The sequence below is a fragment of the Haliaeetus albicilla genome, chromosome 2 (assembly GCF_947461875.1).
Source record: "Haliaeetus albicilla chromosome 2, bHalAlb1.1, whole genome shotgun sequence".
Classification (NCBI taxonomy): domain Eukaryota; kingdom Metazoa; phylum Chordata; class Aves; order Accipitriformes; family Accipitridae; genus Haliaeetus; species Haliaeetus albicilla.
In genome coordinates, this window is record NC_091484.1 from 11,833,742 (window position 1) to 11,850,823 (window position 17,082).

At 44.3% G+C, this 17,082-nt stretch overlaps 1 protein-coding gene across 1 annotated transcript in view; it reads right to left on the reverse strand.

The window, feature by feature from the left end:
* Positions 1 to 17,082, reverse strand: part of RIMS4 (regulating synaptic membrane exocytosis 4) — a 62,541-nt gene that overhangs the window by 14,138 nt on the left and 31,321 nt on the right. The window contains exon 2 of the mRNA XM_069806521.1: positions 10,267 to 10,408. Within this exon, the coding sequence (XP_069662622.1) occupies positions 10,267 to 10,408 (142 nt within the window). The remainder of the gene's footprint in view (positions 1 to 10,266; positions 10,409 to 17,082) is intronic.

The window sequence follows — 17,082 nt, forward strand, 5'->3', positions numbered from 1 at the left end:
GGGAAATGTTCTCTACCATGCTCAAAACAGATGCTTTGGCTCATTAACAAGATGCTAAGGACCAGGACAGTGGAGGGGAAGCCCAGGACTGAGCGAAGCCTAGTGCTCTGAGAGCCCACAACACATCCAGAACCAGGTCTCAGAGCGACCCCTTTCCGAGGTGAAGTCCGGTCATGTTACTGCAGTGGAGACACAAAGCTGGGAAAAGATCACTCACAGAAACTCCACTCTCTGCAAAACAGCAAAGAGAGACCCTTCTGGCTCCTGAATACTCAAAATGATTCACAAAACCTGCCACAGAAGACCATTTCCCCTTACCTGCTGGGGAAAGAACATCACTGAAGGCTGATGTCAAATATTTGTCTGCTCTTGATGTGTGTGTGGAGAGAAACCACCCATGCTCTTGCACACCAGCTCACCCCTCCTTTGGGCAACACTGCTCCCAAAGGCTCTGCCCAAAGCTGGGGCAGCTAAGGAGCAAATAAAAGCACCTGCTAACAGAGTAGCTGATGCTGCAGCCTACATCAATGATATTCCAATGTGAAGCAAAATAGCAGGAAAGCATGAAGAACAGTGTTGAAAAGCACAAGAACAAGAGCTGTTGGGCTAAAGGTGAACCAATAGTAACTGGAAGTGTTTACAGCAAAGCAAACATTGCTGTTATCGCCACACAGGTTCAGAAGTCAGAGGGCTTGGGATGACCTCAAAATGATGAACGCTTCTCAGTGCAAATTACAGCAAGAGGGCAGGACATTGCTGCAGGGACACCAGGGCTGTGCCGCAAGCATGGACCGTAGCAAGGAAAGCAGTCGAGCCGCTACCTGAATGAAGATGCTGCTGCTTTGTAGCACTGGGGCTGATCTCGAGAGGAACAGCAAAAGCCTGCTTAAAAACACGGGCCAAAGTCAAGACTTCGGCAGTTTGGATAACAGCCTCAGTTAATAGGTTTACTAGCACTACATGAAACTCAGTATTAGGTTAGACAGTTAATGTTCCCTGTTGTGTTATATCTGACCGGGAAGTGAAGATGTAGAGAATTAATTCTTTAATAGATTATGCCATTAGCTGGTAGGACTGGCTGCTACATTGCACAGAGGCTGACCTTTTGCAGCGCTGCTTTATTAGACATTAGAAGCAGCAGCTCTAAATCAGGCTCCTTGGCTTTGACCAATTCCTGGACATATATTTGGGTATTGCCAATAACCCTGGAATGGAAACAATTTCTGTCTGGAAAAATCATAAGCTACCTCCAAGAAAGCAATTGCTTCTCCCTTGAGAGAAGAGGGAAGGGGAAAATAAAACTGCAGAAATTTAGTATGAATGTGAATTAAAAACAGCAGGAACCATTTAGCTGCATCGGCTAAATTTAGGATGCCCAAATCCAGCTCAGTGAGCTCTGTCTGCCAAGTGCTCAGAGAGAAGCTGGGATGCTGAGGTGAGGGGGCCATGTACAGTGTGGTTCTGAGACTGGTGGGACAGACCCTCCCCATTCACTCACTTGCTTTTCCTGCAGCTGAAGCAGGGAGGAAAAGAGCTCCAGGGACCACCGTGACTTCTTTCAGGTTCCTAAACACAGCCCTAGTGCTCCCAAGAGCTCTCCTCTGCCACTGTGCTGCCTGCTGCATGCTCAGCAGACTTCTCCTGCCTGACCTCCGAAGAAACAGAGCCATTTCTCACCTGCCCTTGGTTCAGCAACCAGCTCTCCAGCTGAACCACCACATGCTGGATGTGCTGGCAGGGAGACACGCTCCCAAAGGGATCCACGCTCCCAAAGGGATCCACCACAGGTTACAGCGGCAGCTCCACCTTGGGTGAGAGCCAGCAGATGGGTTTCACGTGCACTGGAGCAACCCTGGAAAGCCCTTCCCCTCCCATCACCAAGCATGCCTCTCCCTTAAGGGGAGAAATCGCTACAACCTGGTTATCACCAACACAAGATGTCTTTTTTTTTATTGCAATCTAAAAAGAAGTGCTAAAAATAGCAGGAGGAATAAAGAGGGAGCATTTCGCAGCTGACTTGCAAATAGCAACTGTCATAACCAGCAGGGCCCTGGGGACCGGGGCTGCGGCAAGACCATCTTGTGCTGACAAACAGCCACACAGAGAAGATTAACAGGTGACACTTGTCAGCCTTTTGTCTAAAGGGCACATATCCTCCACTGAGGGAGGGCAGCACCACCGTTTGAACAAGAAAGAGAAATTAATTATCTCTTCTCTGGCCCTCTGCTTTCACTAATCATGATTCATGGGCTCTGCTTTGCCACAGCTGAATGAGAATGATTTTAATGAAGTTAAAGATTGTGGGTTTTGCTGTGGAATTGGTTTGAAGTTGAACATGGCTCTGTTATTGACCTGAAGGCACAGAGAGAGCATACAGAGGTAATGCCTCTGGAGTGTCAATGACAAATGAAGGACATTTTGCTGGAGGACCCACAGAACATGGCCCTCAGCTGTAGGTAAGGAGGCAGACCAGGGGCAGCAGCAGGACAACACTCTGGAGACTAGTGATCCTGGGGTCTCTGAGCCCAGCAACAAGAAGTAACATCAGCAGAAACCTACAAGAACATTAATATTGTTTGCACAGGTACCAGCTCCACCCCAAGGCTCAGCACAGGCTGCAAAACCCATTTCAAACAACGGATAAAATAGCCATTTCTAAGCCCAAGCTGTCCCTGGCACGGCAGCCAGCTAGCATAGATGCCTCCACGCCGTGCTGAAGGAAGGCATCGCAGCATGGACACACCTCGGGACAGCAGGGGACAACTGCTCTTGTTGCAGTCGTCTGGACACCCGCGAGAGGGAGACAAGACCACGCAGACACCGGCCTGCGAGGCTACAGCTGGCAGGCAGAGCCCTGAGCCCAGCCTGGCAGCTCCAGGCAGCTGCAAGCAATGCCCATACGCAATCCCCATGCAGAACATGTACCTAATTACCATTCCCGACTTTATGAAAAAGGTGACTGCATAAACAATTTATTTCTTTTTGCGACACATTTATATGCAGAATAAAACTGTGTGTTCACTCCATCTTAGGAACCATGTGCTCAAACTGGGGCTGAGATTGCCTCGATGTTCTTCTTCTAAACACAACATTCATAATCCTGATTATTTAGGAAATCTGTGCAGCAGTCTCTGAAGACTGTGCTCCTGCATTACACACTGTAGGTCAGGGCATATGAAATCTGTCCTGTGTAGTGTAATTTAAGAGTGGCTTAAAGGCTCTTTGCCAGCTGCTCACTTCTCTGCTCTTTCAAGGTAGCAGCATTTCCTGACCTACCCATTGCAAAGATCTATGCCCTTCCTCTCCACATGCAAAGCATCATGCAGTTGGTTCCTTTAAAGCAAGGCTGCTGCTTTTCATATATATTCAGATGGAGAACTAGCTTTTCAAAGTTTTCTTGTAAACTGATGAGGATTTGAATGCCTAGATAGACAATGCTGACTTCAATACAAAATGGTATAAAAAAAAATTCAGAGAACCTGTACTGATCCCTCTCATACCACATATGTGGCTCTGCTCAGCCTCTTCTGCACCCCCACCCGTTGTTTGCTGCACATTAGCATGCAAGGCATGTAACAGCACAGACACATTTAGGGAAATATATCATTAATTTCTTTTCCTGTCCATGCGGAGTTTGTCTGACCTCCTTTCTAAATCTATTTTTAAATTGCTTCTGGGACTCTCTATGCCAGGTATACCATTAGGCTGCTGCAAGCATCTGCAGAATCAGCTTGTCAAAACCTTGCAAAACTCACAGGAAATATGGTAAGAGGGCATCTCCACAGGTCACCCAGTCCACACCCAGGTCCCAAGGCCAGAGCAGCTTTATTTACATCATTCGTGACAGCTGCTCATCTAACCAGTTCTTAAAATCCCTCCCTAGAGAATTTATTCCTGTGCTTTGCTTTACTTTTTCCTTCCAAATCTTCCAGTCCTTCCTCTTTGCACATCAGTCCTCAACATCATTTCTGAGTTATCAGTTCGAAGCACAGCCCCGCCTATTTCCTTTCTTTTGCCCCGATACAGTACTTTTTACTTCTATCTTTGAAGACTCTGGGACTGGTCTCAATTGTACCAACTTGTAATGGCCACACACTGGCTGCTATGCCTGTGCAGAAGAAATGCAGAGCAAGGTATTTATCTCCTGCTCCCTTCACAGGCTGGGCTTGACACCTTTTTGTCGAGGAGCTCTGGCAAGAGGAGGGGTATTCTGAGAAGACTTTGTGTCCTTCCCCTTGGACCAAATCCCCATTACTGCCTCGCTACTACACTTGCACATCTTGACTTCTGCAGAGCTGAGCTGCACTGGTCCAACTGCTGTGGGTTCAACCAGGTGGGGTAGTGGTGAAGCCAGACAGCTTCAACACAGCCACCCCCTGGCACACCCAGAGAACAGCTATTTTCAGAAGATAACACTTTTGTCTTGTGCTTTTCATGGATTTAGTCACACTATCCACACAACCGCCTATCTGCCATCAACTCAAGCCTCTAGAAGTGACACACTCTTAAAAGAGGCGTTCCACGGTGTCTAGCATGTATATGGGATGTGTTTGGGCCCAGGTTCAGAAATCATTGTTCTGTTCCCATAAGTATTTTCTAAAAGACTCTTTTTTGTCCTCTTAGGGCACAAAGTTGCAATTAATAAGCAGGTTGCCTAAAACACAACTATGCAACTGAATGGTTTGACTTGCACAGCTGAACTAACAGATTTGCTATACATCTACATCTAACACATAGCTAAGTTCTCCAGCTCTGTCTTTAAAAACCAAGGACAGCAACGCATACTCTCTTCATCCAGAAAAAAGGAGAAGGGAGGAAGTCTTCTCTGAGACTGATAACATATTTGACAGTTATTTCATTTGAGCATTAAAAAAGCCCATCAGAACTCCAATTTCAGGGAGCAGGACTGTACTGTATAACAATCACACTCATCCATATTGCATGTTAAGGTCTTTTAAATAGCATCTTACACACAGAAGCCAAATGGGTTTCTATCAGCTAAGGAGGAAGGCAGAACTGGTTAAGTTAACATCCACTGCCCCCATCTTTAAAATATTTATGGTGCACACGAGGAATTATTAATGCAATACGCATCTGACTACATTGTCAAAGCACTGGGCACACAGCCCCTTACCCTGTCAAAGTCAATGTGACTGCTGCAGGAGCCTGGCTGCAAAGGTTTTCTATGAGCATCTATCCCTGCAGGACCCAAACCTGACCTAACCCCACCAACATCACGGATCTCCTCTGCCAGGCAATATCCCTGTCTCTGCCTCTCAACGAGCTCTGCTTCTCTCCTGGCCACTCCACTTCCTGTAACATTTTTAGCACCGTGACGTGCTGTCTTATGTGCTGTAACACACTGTACTCCGCTCGTGTATCCAGTTCCTTCTGCTGTATAAATTCTGCCACCTAAATGGTGCTATAAAAACTATGCAATGGATTATGTACAAAGACCTCCCCCATTCCCTTCCCCACCTTACCAGGCCAGCGACATTTTTAGCAATCACCAGTCATCTCAGACGCATTGAATAAAAGATAGCTACCTGCCTTCAGAAAGCAATTTTGCGTGTTCCCAAGAGGTTGCTGAAGGCAGGATTCACTCTATTTACTGCTGTAACTACAACTCTCAAGGTCACATCCTTTCCAAGCCATGCTGGTCAAGCTTAACAACACAAAAGGATGTTGCTGAACAGGCTGACTAATTTCTTGGCATATTACAGAAACAATCTCCAAGCCTTTCCTGGTTTCCATCTCAAAGGGCCTTGATTTCTTATAGTCCGAACTGTATTAACAACACATTTCATTACATTTTTTTAAAAGAACTTGGATAAAAGGAGAGCCCTAAAGACACTTCGCTATAAAAGAGTCTAGAAGTCCCCTGGCTTTGGATACCAAAAAAGGGACATTCAGTGAATAGCTATGACACAAATCTCCTGAATGGTGTGTTAAGGAATCAAATCTTTTGGTAATTCTCAAATAATGATGGATAATTTTTGGTGAAGGAAAGTGAATTTTCACATGGCCATGTGGTCACAAGCCAGGCCAGTATTTTCTCTAGCTGCCTTTTAGTTATTGCTCCATACTGAAGCAGAAAAGGGCAGGTAGTTCTCCTAGCCTAAGTCCCAGCACTGGTTCACATCAGCCCCGTACACACAGACGGGAGAACTGGTACAAGCCGTAGCCTGTAGAAACAACGTGAGACAGAACAAAGCCAAGAGGCGTGAGGTGCCCATGCTGGCAGCACACGTGCTGGGCTGTGTTCTGCCTCCAGCCTTCGTGACAACAGGGGCTTCAGGCAGGGCTCAGGCTGGTGCTGCCCTCACGATGGGAAAAGAGAGATGATATAGTTAACAACAAGATGCTTCCTTGCTGGACAGGCAGACTCAGATAATACAAGAACAATCCTCTAAGTCTTTGTTAGTCATCACCTGCTGTGCTTTTCTAACGTAAAAATCACCTTAGCTCTCTGTAACTTAATCATCTCAGCAGTAGCCAGCAAGAACAAAAAAGCTGACAAGTACCACTTACTAGGGACTATGGCAGCCAGCAGTCTTTTGTTCCAGGTCCATTTTTGTCTTTCTGCTCCATTTTCAGAAAGAAAAATGGCTGGCAGGAATAAGTTACGCACAAGTCCAGAATCTATTGCTTTCTGAATGTTGTACATGGTCTCGTGCAGCTGCAGCAAAACCCAGCCAAAACAAGATGTAGGTCGTGCAAGAGCCAGGATGAAGCTGGAGATCTGTGTTGAATCTCAGGGGTTTATTTATTTAAGAGTTATTCCTATATTCAGAATTTTATCCTTGCAGGAATTCTGGTGTCCCAGTAGGCACTTGCTACAGTGGGTAACTGTCCTCTCATGCACATTTTTAAGTACATACATAGAAAAAAATACTCACTGCTGTAGGGATTTGTAACCAGTGCTAAGATTGGTCTGGATGAATTATGAATGGAAACATCTGTGTGTGCAAAAGCACAACCAACTTGTAAGCAGCAGACCTGTCTTGTGATGACAGGAGGAAGACAACAAGGTCAGAGAGCACATCACTTCCATAGCCTTTCTGAAGGCAGACTGTAGCCACAAAGATCCCTCAAACAAGGAAACAAAAAGGTAGCAGCACTACTTAAGACCAAAAAGAGCAAGACCCCAAGGTGAAAGATCACTCCGTAATAACAGGTAAGTCCTAGAAAGTTTAAAAAAAAAAAAACAAACAGTTCAAGAGCCAGTCTGTCATGAAGAACAACTCCGAAGACATAGCGAGGGCTTGACAGATGGTGTCCCTGGTCCTCCCTGCAGCACACAACCAAGCCTGGCTACAGCACGAGGCTTGGCACCTTCACAGGGCGGTGAGAGCGTGAGTGAGTGAAACCTAGAAGCGTGAATGACTGACAACACCTTTGTTTAGAATAAATATCACCTTTCCCTCCTATAAACTCTCACATTGAGTTTTATTATATTAATTTCCTACACTAGTGCACAACCACTGTGCAGTATAAAAGCTGGGTAACATGGTTGGAGGACTTTTTGTACAGCAAAAAATTAAATGAAGCAGTGTGTTGGCATTGTCAGCACTTACTGGCATGCTGTATGAGCTTAAATTCCAGGAGATGCATCTTTTAGACCAGCTAATCTTCAGTATACTTGACCTTCAGGTAAAACCCTAAAGGGAATATTTTGTTGAAGGAGGGCCTAGGATATCTGAGGAGAAGTATATCCCTACATAACAAGCCTCTCCATAAAAAAAACAAATGGATTTCATGCACTCTGGTATTCACAAGAAAAGCAGCACTGCTCAAAATCGCACACTACAGAACATTTTTCAACTGCAATATTTCGCATTGGCACAGAGCAGCTGTAGCTAGCTGCATCCAGCTTGCCGCAACAAACATGAAAGCAGTCAATAAGCATCACTTTTTAAAAGCATGTTTGTATGACTGAGAGCAGGTATTTAGGCCTTCTGCAGCAAAGTTTCACCAAATCTTTGATCATTTCAGTGTTCCACCTTTGGAAGTTGTCCTTTTAGGCCTTAAATTGAAAAAGATTATAAAAACATACAGGAGTTGAGAAACAAGCCCTCTTGGATGATGAGGTTTTGAATCCATTTTCTTCCCTGTGCAAACACACCGAAGAGATGTATGGGTGGAAGAACTAGGGCAACCTCATCTTGCTGAAAACTGGGGTTTTGACAGTCGCTGGTGAAAGCTGTCTCTGACCTAGGAGTATCTGCATCAATCAGAAACCCAGCATTAAAAAGAAAATAAACCTGCCACAGCTAACACAGTCATATGAATCTTCATTTTGCCTCCCTGGGAACACAGCTACAGCGAATGAGAGAGGTCAAGAGAAATCTGATTTAGGAGAATACATTTTCTGTCCCTCAAAGCTACTCCCCAAACAATTCCTTTCTTTGCTGCAGGAAAAGAAAGCAGAGAAACTCCCCTCCCACCATGTTTCAAGAGAATAGAGCCCTCTTAGCTCTTTGTACTCTCAGCCCTGTTTGCTTATCACTTGTAGCTCAGACAGAGAGCTGCAATTCCCACTGGCTTTCCAAAAGAGATCAATTATCCCACCTAGGAACAAAGCATCCAGGAACCACTTCATCATACTTTTCAGACAAGTAAGAGGAGAAACCATCCCATCCCCAGCAGAGGGGCTGGCAAGGATGTTCTGGCAGTATTTGAGGCCGGAATACCAAATGTTATTCTAATAAATGTTGTTCTAATAAAGACATTTGGATTGCAAGACAGGATTTTTCTTTCTTTGTTGAGCTGATAGCTACATGCCGCCTGCCTTCTGGGTAAAACCACACTTGTACGGGTGCAATATTTTGTTGGCAGAAATATTCTCTCTCCAGGACAGCCCAATCAAAGCAGCCAGCACATGCAATGATAGGACACAGACATTTCAGAGAATTATACCCCTTCCCAGGAGGGTAAGCGATGTAAATAGAAAAAGGGAAGAATTCTACTCTGCTTGAAAGCAGATTCTTGCCCTGCATTGCCAAGGGACTGAACTTAATCACTAATCCTCTGCATCTTGTAGCAGAGGCAGAACTACAAGCCACAGGACTGTGCTGGTGTAGCAGGAATATTTCCCTGGAGACAGCAGCTCACAGAAGAGGTAAGGTACATCACAGCTTTGGAGTGACAAGATTGCTATCACAGCCTGTGCCTCATTACTATTTCCAACCTTCAGCACAGATCTATGATGCCTTTCCAGGATTAGCCTACTTCTAAAGCTAAAGAAAGTCTCTCTTAATTTGCAGTCTGTTACTTATTTAACACCAGAATCACATTAATTGAGAGCATCTTTGGACTATCCCAGCATTTTAGCAGTACAGCATACTTGGAATATCACATAGGACTAGAGAGAGTGTACAGAGAGATGCCAAGTGTGGTACTTGTCTTAAACAGAGCACGTTTTAGGTATACAAACATTTTGGCCTCATACCTAGAAGCACAGAATCTGATGGTATATATTGCCTCCTTTTTTTAAATACTGGGGGTTTTTTTGCCTCCAAAGATTCCCATGAACAGTCACTTTAATGAAATTATTATAATCTCCATACATGGCTTCAAATAATGGAAATACAAAAAAAGACAGAATTGGAGACAAGTCAGCCCCCAGAGTTCTGGCCTAAGGATCCCCTGCTTTGCGTTCTAGTATAAAGCCTAAATGCAACAAAGTGTGTTATAACTTTTCTCAGTGTCAAAAACAGTTCCTAAAATACATTCTTTTAGGACACTGTAACTCAGATGAAACAAAAGAATGTTTGTTACCAAAAGTATACACAGGCTTCTAAATATGTATTTTGATATCAGAATGATTATTTTGCTACTTGCATCCTTTTCATCACCTTGGCACTCCCCCCACCCCGCCGCCCTGAAACCAAAAGGTGATTTTGAAACAGGGGAGATGGACAACTGTTGTGCAACATTCAATACTATTGGCTTATAATTTATTACCAGTAATGAGCCTCCGCTAGTCACCCTGAATTATTATTCTAAAGGCAAAGTGGTTAAAAATAATGGGTATCTGCTCCAGCTCAGAATAATGAGGACACTAAAAAAAGTGTATAAACAGCTGAAGCATGTTCCAGCTATGCAGGCAGAGACATCCTCTGTACTCCAACTGAATGGGCAGTACACTCGCAGCATAGGCAAGTCAAACAAACTCATCATCTATCATGCTGGAAGAAAATTAATAGGTATAAGAAGAACAAAGCATCCCACAAGTGATTACCCAGCTCCCATTCAATGACTTACTTTCCCTCTGATCCATAGCTATTCATGCTGTCCTCAATGGACTCATGGCTGGCTTGGCGGACAGTCCGGCTGGGCATTTCGACAGCCAGCCCAGTTTCTGTGCTCCTTTGGATGGCTCCTTTGAGTCTCCGACCATCTCCATCTACAAACAAAAAGGGAGAAAAGGCAGTCAGCTATTGTTCCCAGAGCCTTTCGCAATGACAGACTCAAGGAGAAGCAGAGAAGGTCTTTCAGAAGATCAGCCTGACACCTGGCAGCCAGGCAGTACTTTGCTCTCACACAGCATTTTGTTACTCAGCCCTGCTTCATCAGCAGCTCCCGGTCACCTTTGGAACAAACTCAGTGCTCCAGCAAGCCAGGGCCCAGCAGATACTCAAAACATACATACCACCCTACCTACTACTCTACCATTTGTACCAATTAATTATGCATCAAGCACAGGTGCACGCAGACACACAAGCTGGCTATACATGGAGCTACGCAGTTTGGGAACACAGCAGCAGTAACCATGGGCAGAGCTGAGGTGTACAGCCTGACCATGCCTCAAAACATTTCCTAAATCCCATGTTGCTGCCTCAGATTGTGCAGAGCAGCAAAGAGCCACAGCTCTTGATAAACACCAAGTGAGTAGAGGGGAAGAAAAGGCCAGGCAGCACCAGAGGCGCTGCAAAGGCAGAAGCCCTCCCAGACACGCCATAGGGGAATAGTTGGGTATGGCCAAAACGTTCCCTGGTGGCACCTGGAATGGCACCAGCAGTGGAAAACCCCAGAGAGGACTATTCCCCTTTGTACGCTCCCTCAGCCAGAGCACAAAGGGAATTAAGTAGGTTCTGGTTCCTCCTGGGTGCAGTCTTCAGAGGCTCAGCCCTCTGAAATTAACAGCTGCTATTTTCATCCTCCATCTCTAGCAGTCTGTTTCTCAGAACAAACCATGTTATGTAATGAATATGTAATGAATACCAATACTATTAATTGCTTTAGCTGGTGTTAGGAAGCTCCAGTTTTCATCCCACATACAGCACTCATCCTGAAACACATCTGCTACAAGTTTTCTGAACAAAGCAGAATTATCTAAATCCTTTAAAGATGCCTACCCATTAATCTGGATTCAGGTAACAAACCTCTGACCCACAGTGCTTTCAGAAACCCACCAGCTTTTTGAGTACCACCCCTGGAGAAGAAATGACCCAAGCAAGTGAGTCTAGAGAACTCAGGATCCCCAAATATTAAACAAGTCTTTCCCAACTACTTTGGAAATATGAGGATATCTGTAAGAACCTGTCTAAAATACGCACGATGTTGTTATTTGCATAGCAAGCTGCTTGACCTAAAATACTTTTCTTTAGATCTTGGTGTGAACAGGCACTTTAAAAAAAAAAAAAAAAAAAGACATCAGAAATGCTTCCTATCCTACTTCTCAAATTACATGTACACTGAAATGTAAAGACAAAAATTCTCCCATAAACACAGCTATAAAGTCTCTTTTCCTCTGGTATCATGAGGTTTCCAGCTGGGCAAACATGTTGGCCCCAGGGCTCTGTACCAGCTGCTGTCCCCACATATGGTGCAGTATGTGTATGCACATCCGTATGGGCTAAGAGGATATAATATGCATGTTCTGGGTTAACATTAACTACTGTTTGTATTGTTTGTGTGCCTACAGCAATGTATGAAGCACATTGTATAAACCACAGTTACACAAACGTAAAACATATTTTTAATGTGCTTTCAAAATCCAAACCTTCAGGCAAGAATAACAATATAGGCATCAATAAAAGCAAATACTTGTGAAACGGCCTCACTTACTTCCCCAACCACTGCAGAACAGTTCCCTTTGATGCACCTTCTACAAGCCTTGCACGGCTTGCTGGATCCTTTGATGGGGTTTGTAGGTTCCTTTCAGAGAGCATCCCACAGCCTTGTGGGCAGACTTGATGGTCCATTTAATTTGTCTCACATTCACCTCCACAAACAGTCTTTTAGTCATCTACATCCATCAATGCCCATCCCTCCTTCACACATGCACTCTCAGAACACTCATCCTTCTGCGCCTTTTAGGTTAGTCCTTACAAGAACCTTGGTAGGCAACCACAGTCAAGGCTGCAAATGACATAAAATGTAGAAAACAAAAATGCTGCCCAACTATGCAACATCTATTTAAAAAAAAATAAAAATCTCTTATTTCCCCAGTCTAATGAGACATGCCTGGAGACGTTCATACTTAGAAGACTATGCATCCACATCTGGCAACAAACGAGAGGCTTGGGACAGAGCAAGGCTTTAGAGCAACCCAAAGTGCTTCCTGCTTTCTATCAGGCATCTCCTAATTCAAAGCTAATGACATAAAGCAGAAGGGCCCAAAGACAGGGAAGGGCAGCACCATGGAAGACGGGCAGTACCAGAGCCCTGTACCAGAGACAATTCAGCTGGCACGGGGCAAGTTCAGCTGTAGCACCACACGCTCAGCTTTGCACTGCTGGCTACGAGTGGGTGGTTTTCTAGTATCCTGGTTGCTTTTATGGCTATGACACATGGATATTCTTATTTACAAAAATATATATATATATATAATGGAGAAACTCTGGAAAACAAGAAGACAGGAACAGATTATTAAGAATCCTTCATTCCTCTCTCCTCTTCCAGACAGAAATGCACAGTGACTCCTGCATCTCACAAACCATCTCCCATCATTCTAGAGAATGATTTCTCCAGCCTTTTCCCCCCCCAGCCTCTTTTTTCCAGAAGTTTCCCTTGAACAGAAAGGGAGTAACCTGTTTTGCCAAAAAGGCAAGCTCCCAAACCACTGCAGTCAGTCAAGACTGAAACAGGATAAGAGATGAGCATAAGCACCTGAGATGCCATCACAAATGGTTTCTAAACTACCCACATAGACCTCTTAGTCAAACTTTACCTGTAGTCAGCATGTAACAAAAAACCAGTTTTCTAACCCCCTCAGCTGGGAGACAAGGGCAGATCAGGAGTAGCACACCTGGAAAGAGTCAGCACAAAAAGGAAATAAATATGGACAAGAGCTGCACTGCTTGTCTGCGGACTGAAAACATTTCACAAGCAATAGTCACCTACTAGCAACCTTCTCTGGTTAGTGTGGAGCATCGCATAGGGGCTGTGCCTCCTCCCTTACCTGAAATCTTGTGCTTCAACATCTTTGCAAATCAAGAAGGTAATGATATGCATCTATGTGGGTGTTGCCTGGCAAAACCATTTGTCTTAATTTAATTGTTAGCAGTATCTGGAACAAGTAAGAGTAGTATCGACATTTTCTACAGCATCACCAGATTTATTCCCTGCACCTTTTCCAATTAAGCAGTAAATGACAAAGGTTAAGCAGACAGTCAAGCCTGCAGTGCAACATGCAGCTGAAGAGTGGACTCTGCTTCAGAATGACCTTGGGAAGAAGAAATTTTTTGCTCAAATATCCAGGATGAAGATACACAGCACTGCACAGACGCCAAGAATCAGAAGGGACTAGCAGACACTTTGCCAAGTTCTGTGTTGACAGGCACTTAGATTTTGCTCTGTTCAGCCAAACAATTTACGTTTGGCTAAAGAGTATCTTCTAAAAAGCTATCCACTCTGGATTTGAAGATATCGAGAGATGAAGAATCTGCCATTTGCCTGTGCAGTTTATTTTACTACCTGACATTTAGAGATGTGACTTAAGTTTGTCTGGTTTCAGCTTTCACCCATCAGTTTTTTTAATGCCCTTCTCCACTGCGAGGGCTGCTTTGTGTTCTTGCTATAAAGACTTTTCTGCAGCGTAATCAAGTCATCTCTCAATCTTTCTTGACAAGTTAAACAGACTGAGCTCCTTATGTTTCTCTTTCTTTGGCATTTTTTTTCCTGCCCTTGAATCTTTTTAATGACCTCCCCAGATTTTAAATGCCCTTTTGAGAACAAGCATGGCAGAACTGGAGACTACATTTTAGTGCAAAAACAAGTACAGAGGTAAAACTCATCTTGTACTCTCATCTTCACTGCTTCTACTTGCATTTCCCAAGGCCACAGTAAGCTGTTGGTATAGCATCACACCTCACCTGGATGCTGTGCAGTCCCTATCTGTCCTGCCGGTACAACCTTGTAGAACATTAAGAAATACGTAAGAAAACACATTTTATTTGAAGAGAGCGAGCAAAAAGTCCAGACAGTTCTATACAACTCTCCCACCCTCAGTACTATTTACTTCTATCCTTCTCATGTGCATGTTGCCTGTGAATTTAGTGAGGTTTAAACTTATGCTTGCTCCAAATCAAATGAAAATGCTGAATAGCACCAGGCCTTCAAAAGAGCCTCCTGCCTTTGAGGCTTTTCCTTGACAACTGCTTTTTGAAATATGAAGTAAGTTTTTAATCTATTTATCACTATCACATTTTTTAGGGTCATGTTGTTCTAGGACAAAACTCTTACATACTTATCACATTTACCCAGATACTGCTTCTGCTAAAACTCGGAGAAAAAAAAAAAGTCAGACAAGACCCATTTTCCCTAAATCATTCTTGACTGGTATTAATTATATTCCATCATTTTGTTCTTTATTAATTGGATCCCATCATCATGTTTCCCCTAAGTCTGTCTGTGAATGATACCAGACCAACTAACCAAAAGTTCCCCCCAGACAACCCAGTAATGGACAAAGAGGAGTAAGGTGACCATGCAGGTGCCCTGCCTAGCACAGAGCATCCTTTGGAGAGTTCCCTTCCTTAAATATTTGCAGCTGTCAACCACATCAAGAGGCAGCTCTCCTCAAGGATGATGCCACTCCTGTGGCAGAACTGACTGCCACCAAGAATTGTATTTGCCTTAAACCGCAGGGCTGGGAAAAATAAGAACAGCATCATCCCCTTCTCTCCCCCAAGGGAAGAATCACCATTTCTTACATCCTCTTCTATGTCAGTCTAATGCACTACTCTTCAAAGCCCTTCCTCTCTGCTACTGACAAGTGTCTCTGTGCTCAGAGGCCATCAAGTCTTGAAAAAAATCTATGCCAGTTCTGCAATAGCTCATCACAAGATCACAATTATATAATTATTACTCCTACACAGAACTACTCTACAATAGATGTTTATTGAGTAGATGTTTCCGAGGGACACAGTGTGCCCCTTTCACTGTTAGCCTCCTCTGTTGTCGCTTCCTTTCCCCCACCCAGGTACTTGGTACCTTCCTTCTCTTTTCCTTTTCTTTTTCAGTTTTCTCCTCCACATTCGCTCAGTTTGCTGGATGCTACCCAACACAAAAAGAAAACCAGCATGTTGCATGTGCTATGGGCCCTCCCATACGTTGGAATTAATTGATATTGATTTAATCCTGAGATTAGGAATTGACTGATTTTCAGCTCGATCAGCTTTGCTCCTAAATTAACCAACTGCTTCCAAGCACACAACATGTTGGTACCCAAAGCACATGGCCAGACATCACCAACACAGGCTACCCAATACACACCAAGGGTCCAGCAATACAGCCTGGTTAGCTTTTTTTCTTCCCAAACTTCACCTTGGGATGCAAGGTGGAAAGGAAGCGAATCAGCTGGATGCTTGCTTTCAGGTTGCACTTGTTCCTACTGCAAAGCTCTGGACAAAATAACATTTTGTATTTTCGTGTTTTCCAGGAAAGACTAGTCCAAGCCTGAGCAAAGAGACTGCATTTCTATTGCTTTTCTTACCCAAGCCAAGCAGCATGCATTGATTTGCATCCATACATGCTGCAGGGCATTGACCTGCGCACGCTCTACTCTCTGGCTTCACACCTGGGTTCCTCAGCAAGTGAATTAGCTGCTTTGCTCCAAAATGAGGCCCTAGTACAAACCAGCACTTATGAAGCATGGAAAATTGACAACCCCAGCGGGGAAACAAAGAAAAAGCCATCTGACAGAGTCAATGCACTCTTCAGAGCATGTTGCAGATCATGTAGAAGCAGAGATGAACCAAGATGAGAAGGATGAACGTCTGTGACAGCAGAGTGCGTCTGCAGTCAGCATCCAGGGGTACCAGGGGCACATGGCCGGGTGCGACAGGACCCAATTGCCTGCAAAGGAGATATGCCCTGAGCTATGCATCAGTTTACGCCAAATCTGCCCGCTCTATCCTTGGCTCAAACGTGGTATCGCAAGCCCTTTCATTTCCCACAGCCACAAACTTCACCTTAAGGTCAAAAACAAAGAGTTGATTCTTGCTTTCTTCTCCATGAAGATCTGCTCCAGAGAAAAGATGCTGCATGTCAGTTTGGAGCTGAAAGTGAAGAAGGGAAAACACTAAGCACCCATCTGGATATTATCACCTGCTGAGATTAGGGAGAAGGTCCCCAGGTCTGACAACTGGTATTCAGCGTTTCTGTGGGCAAAAAGCAGCAGTGGGAGTCTCCACTCAGCACCCTGTGGGACTGCTGAAGTGCTGACCGTTTTACCTACTTCTTATTTTCAAATACTCTGAGAAAAGAGCAAATGTGTTAGCTTCTCTGCTTCAAACTTTGTCACCACATTGTTGTTTCTAATGGGTTTAAAAATAAAAGATTGTTTTCTGTTTAGTCAGATGCTGAATCCCTACAGACATGTGCTAAGATTCATGTGCCATGAATCAATTCTGAGATGAATAAAAGAATTCCGTTGTTCGGCTTCAAAGGGAAAAAAGAAGTCTTCTCACAGCCTCACATGAATATCCAACACCTGCAACAGCCTGGCACATGCTGAGCAGGGCGGCTGTTGGGGTGGGCAGCACAGGCCCTTTTACATCAGTAGCTGTGTTCGGAGCAAGCCATGCCGCTCTCCTACAGGGATGCTACTGCTGAGGGGAAAAAAAAAATATA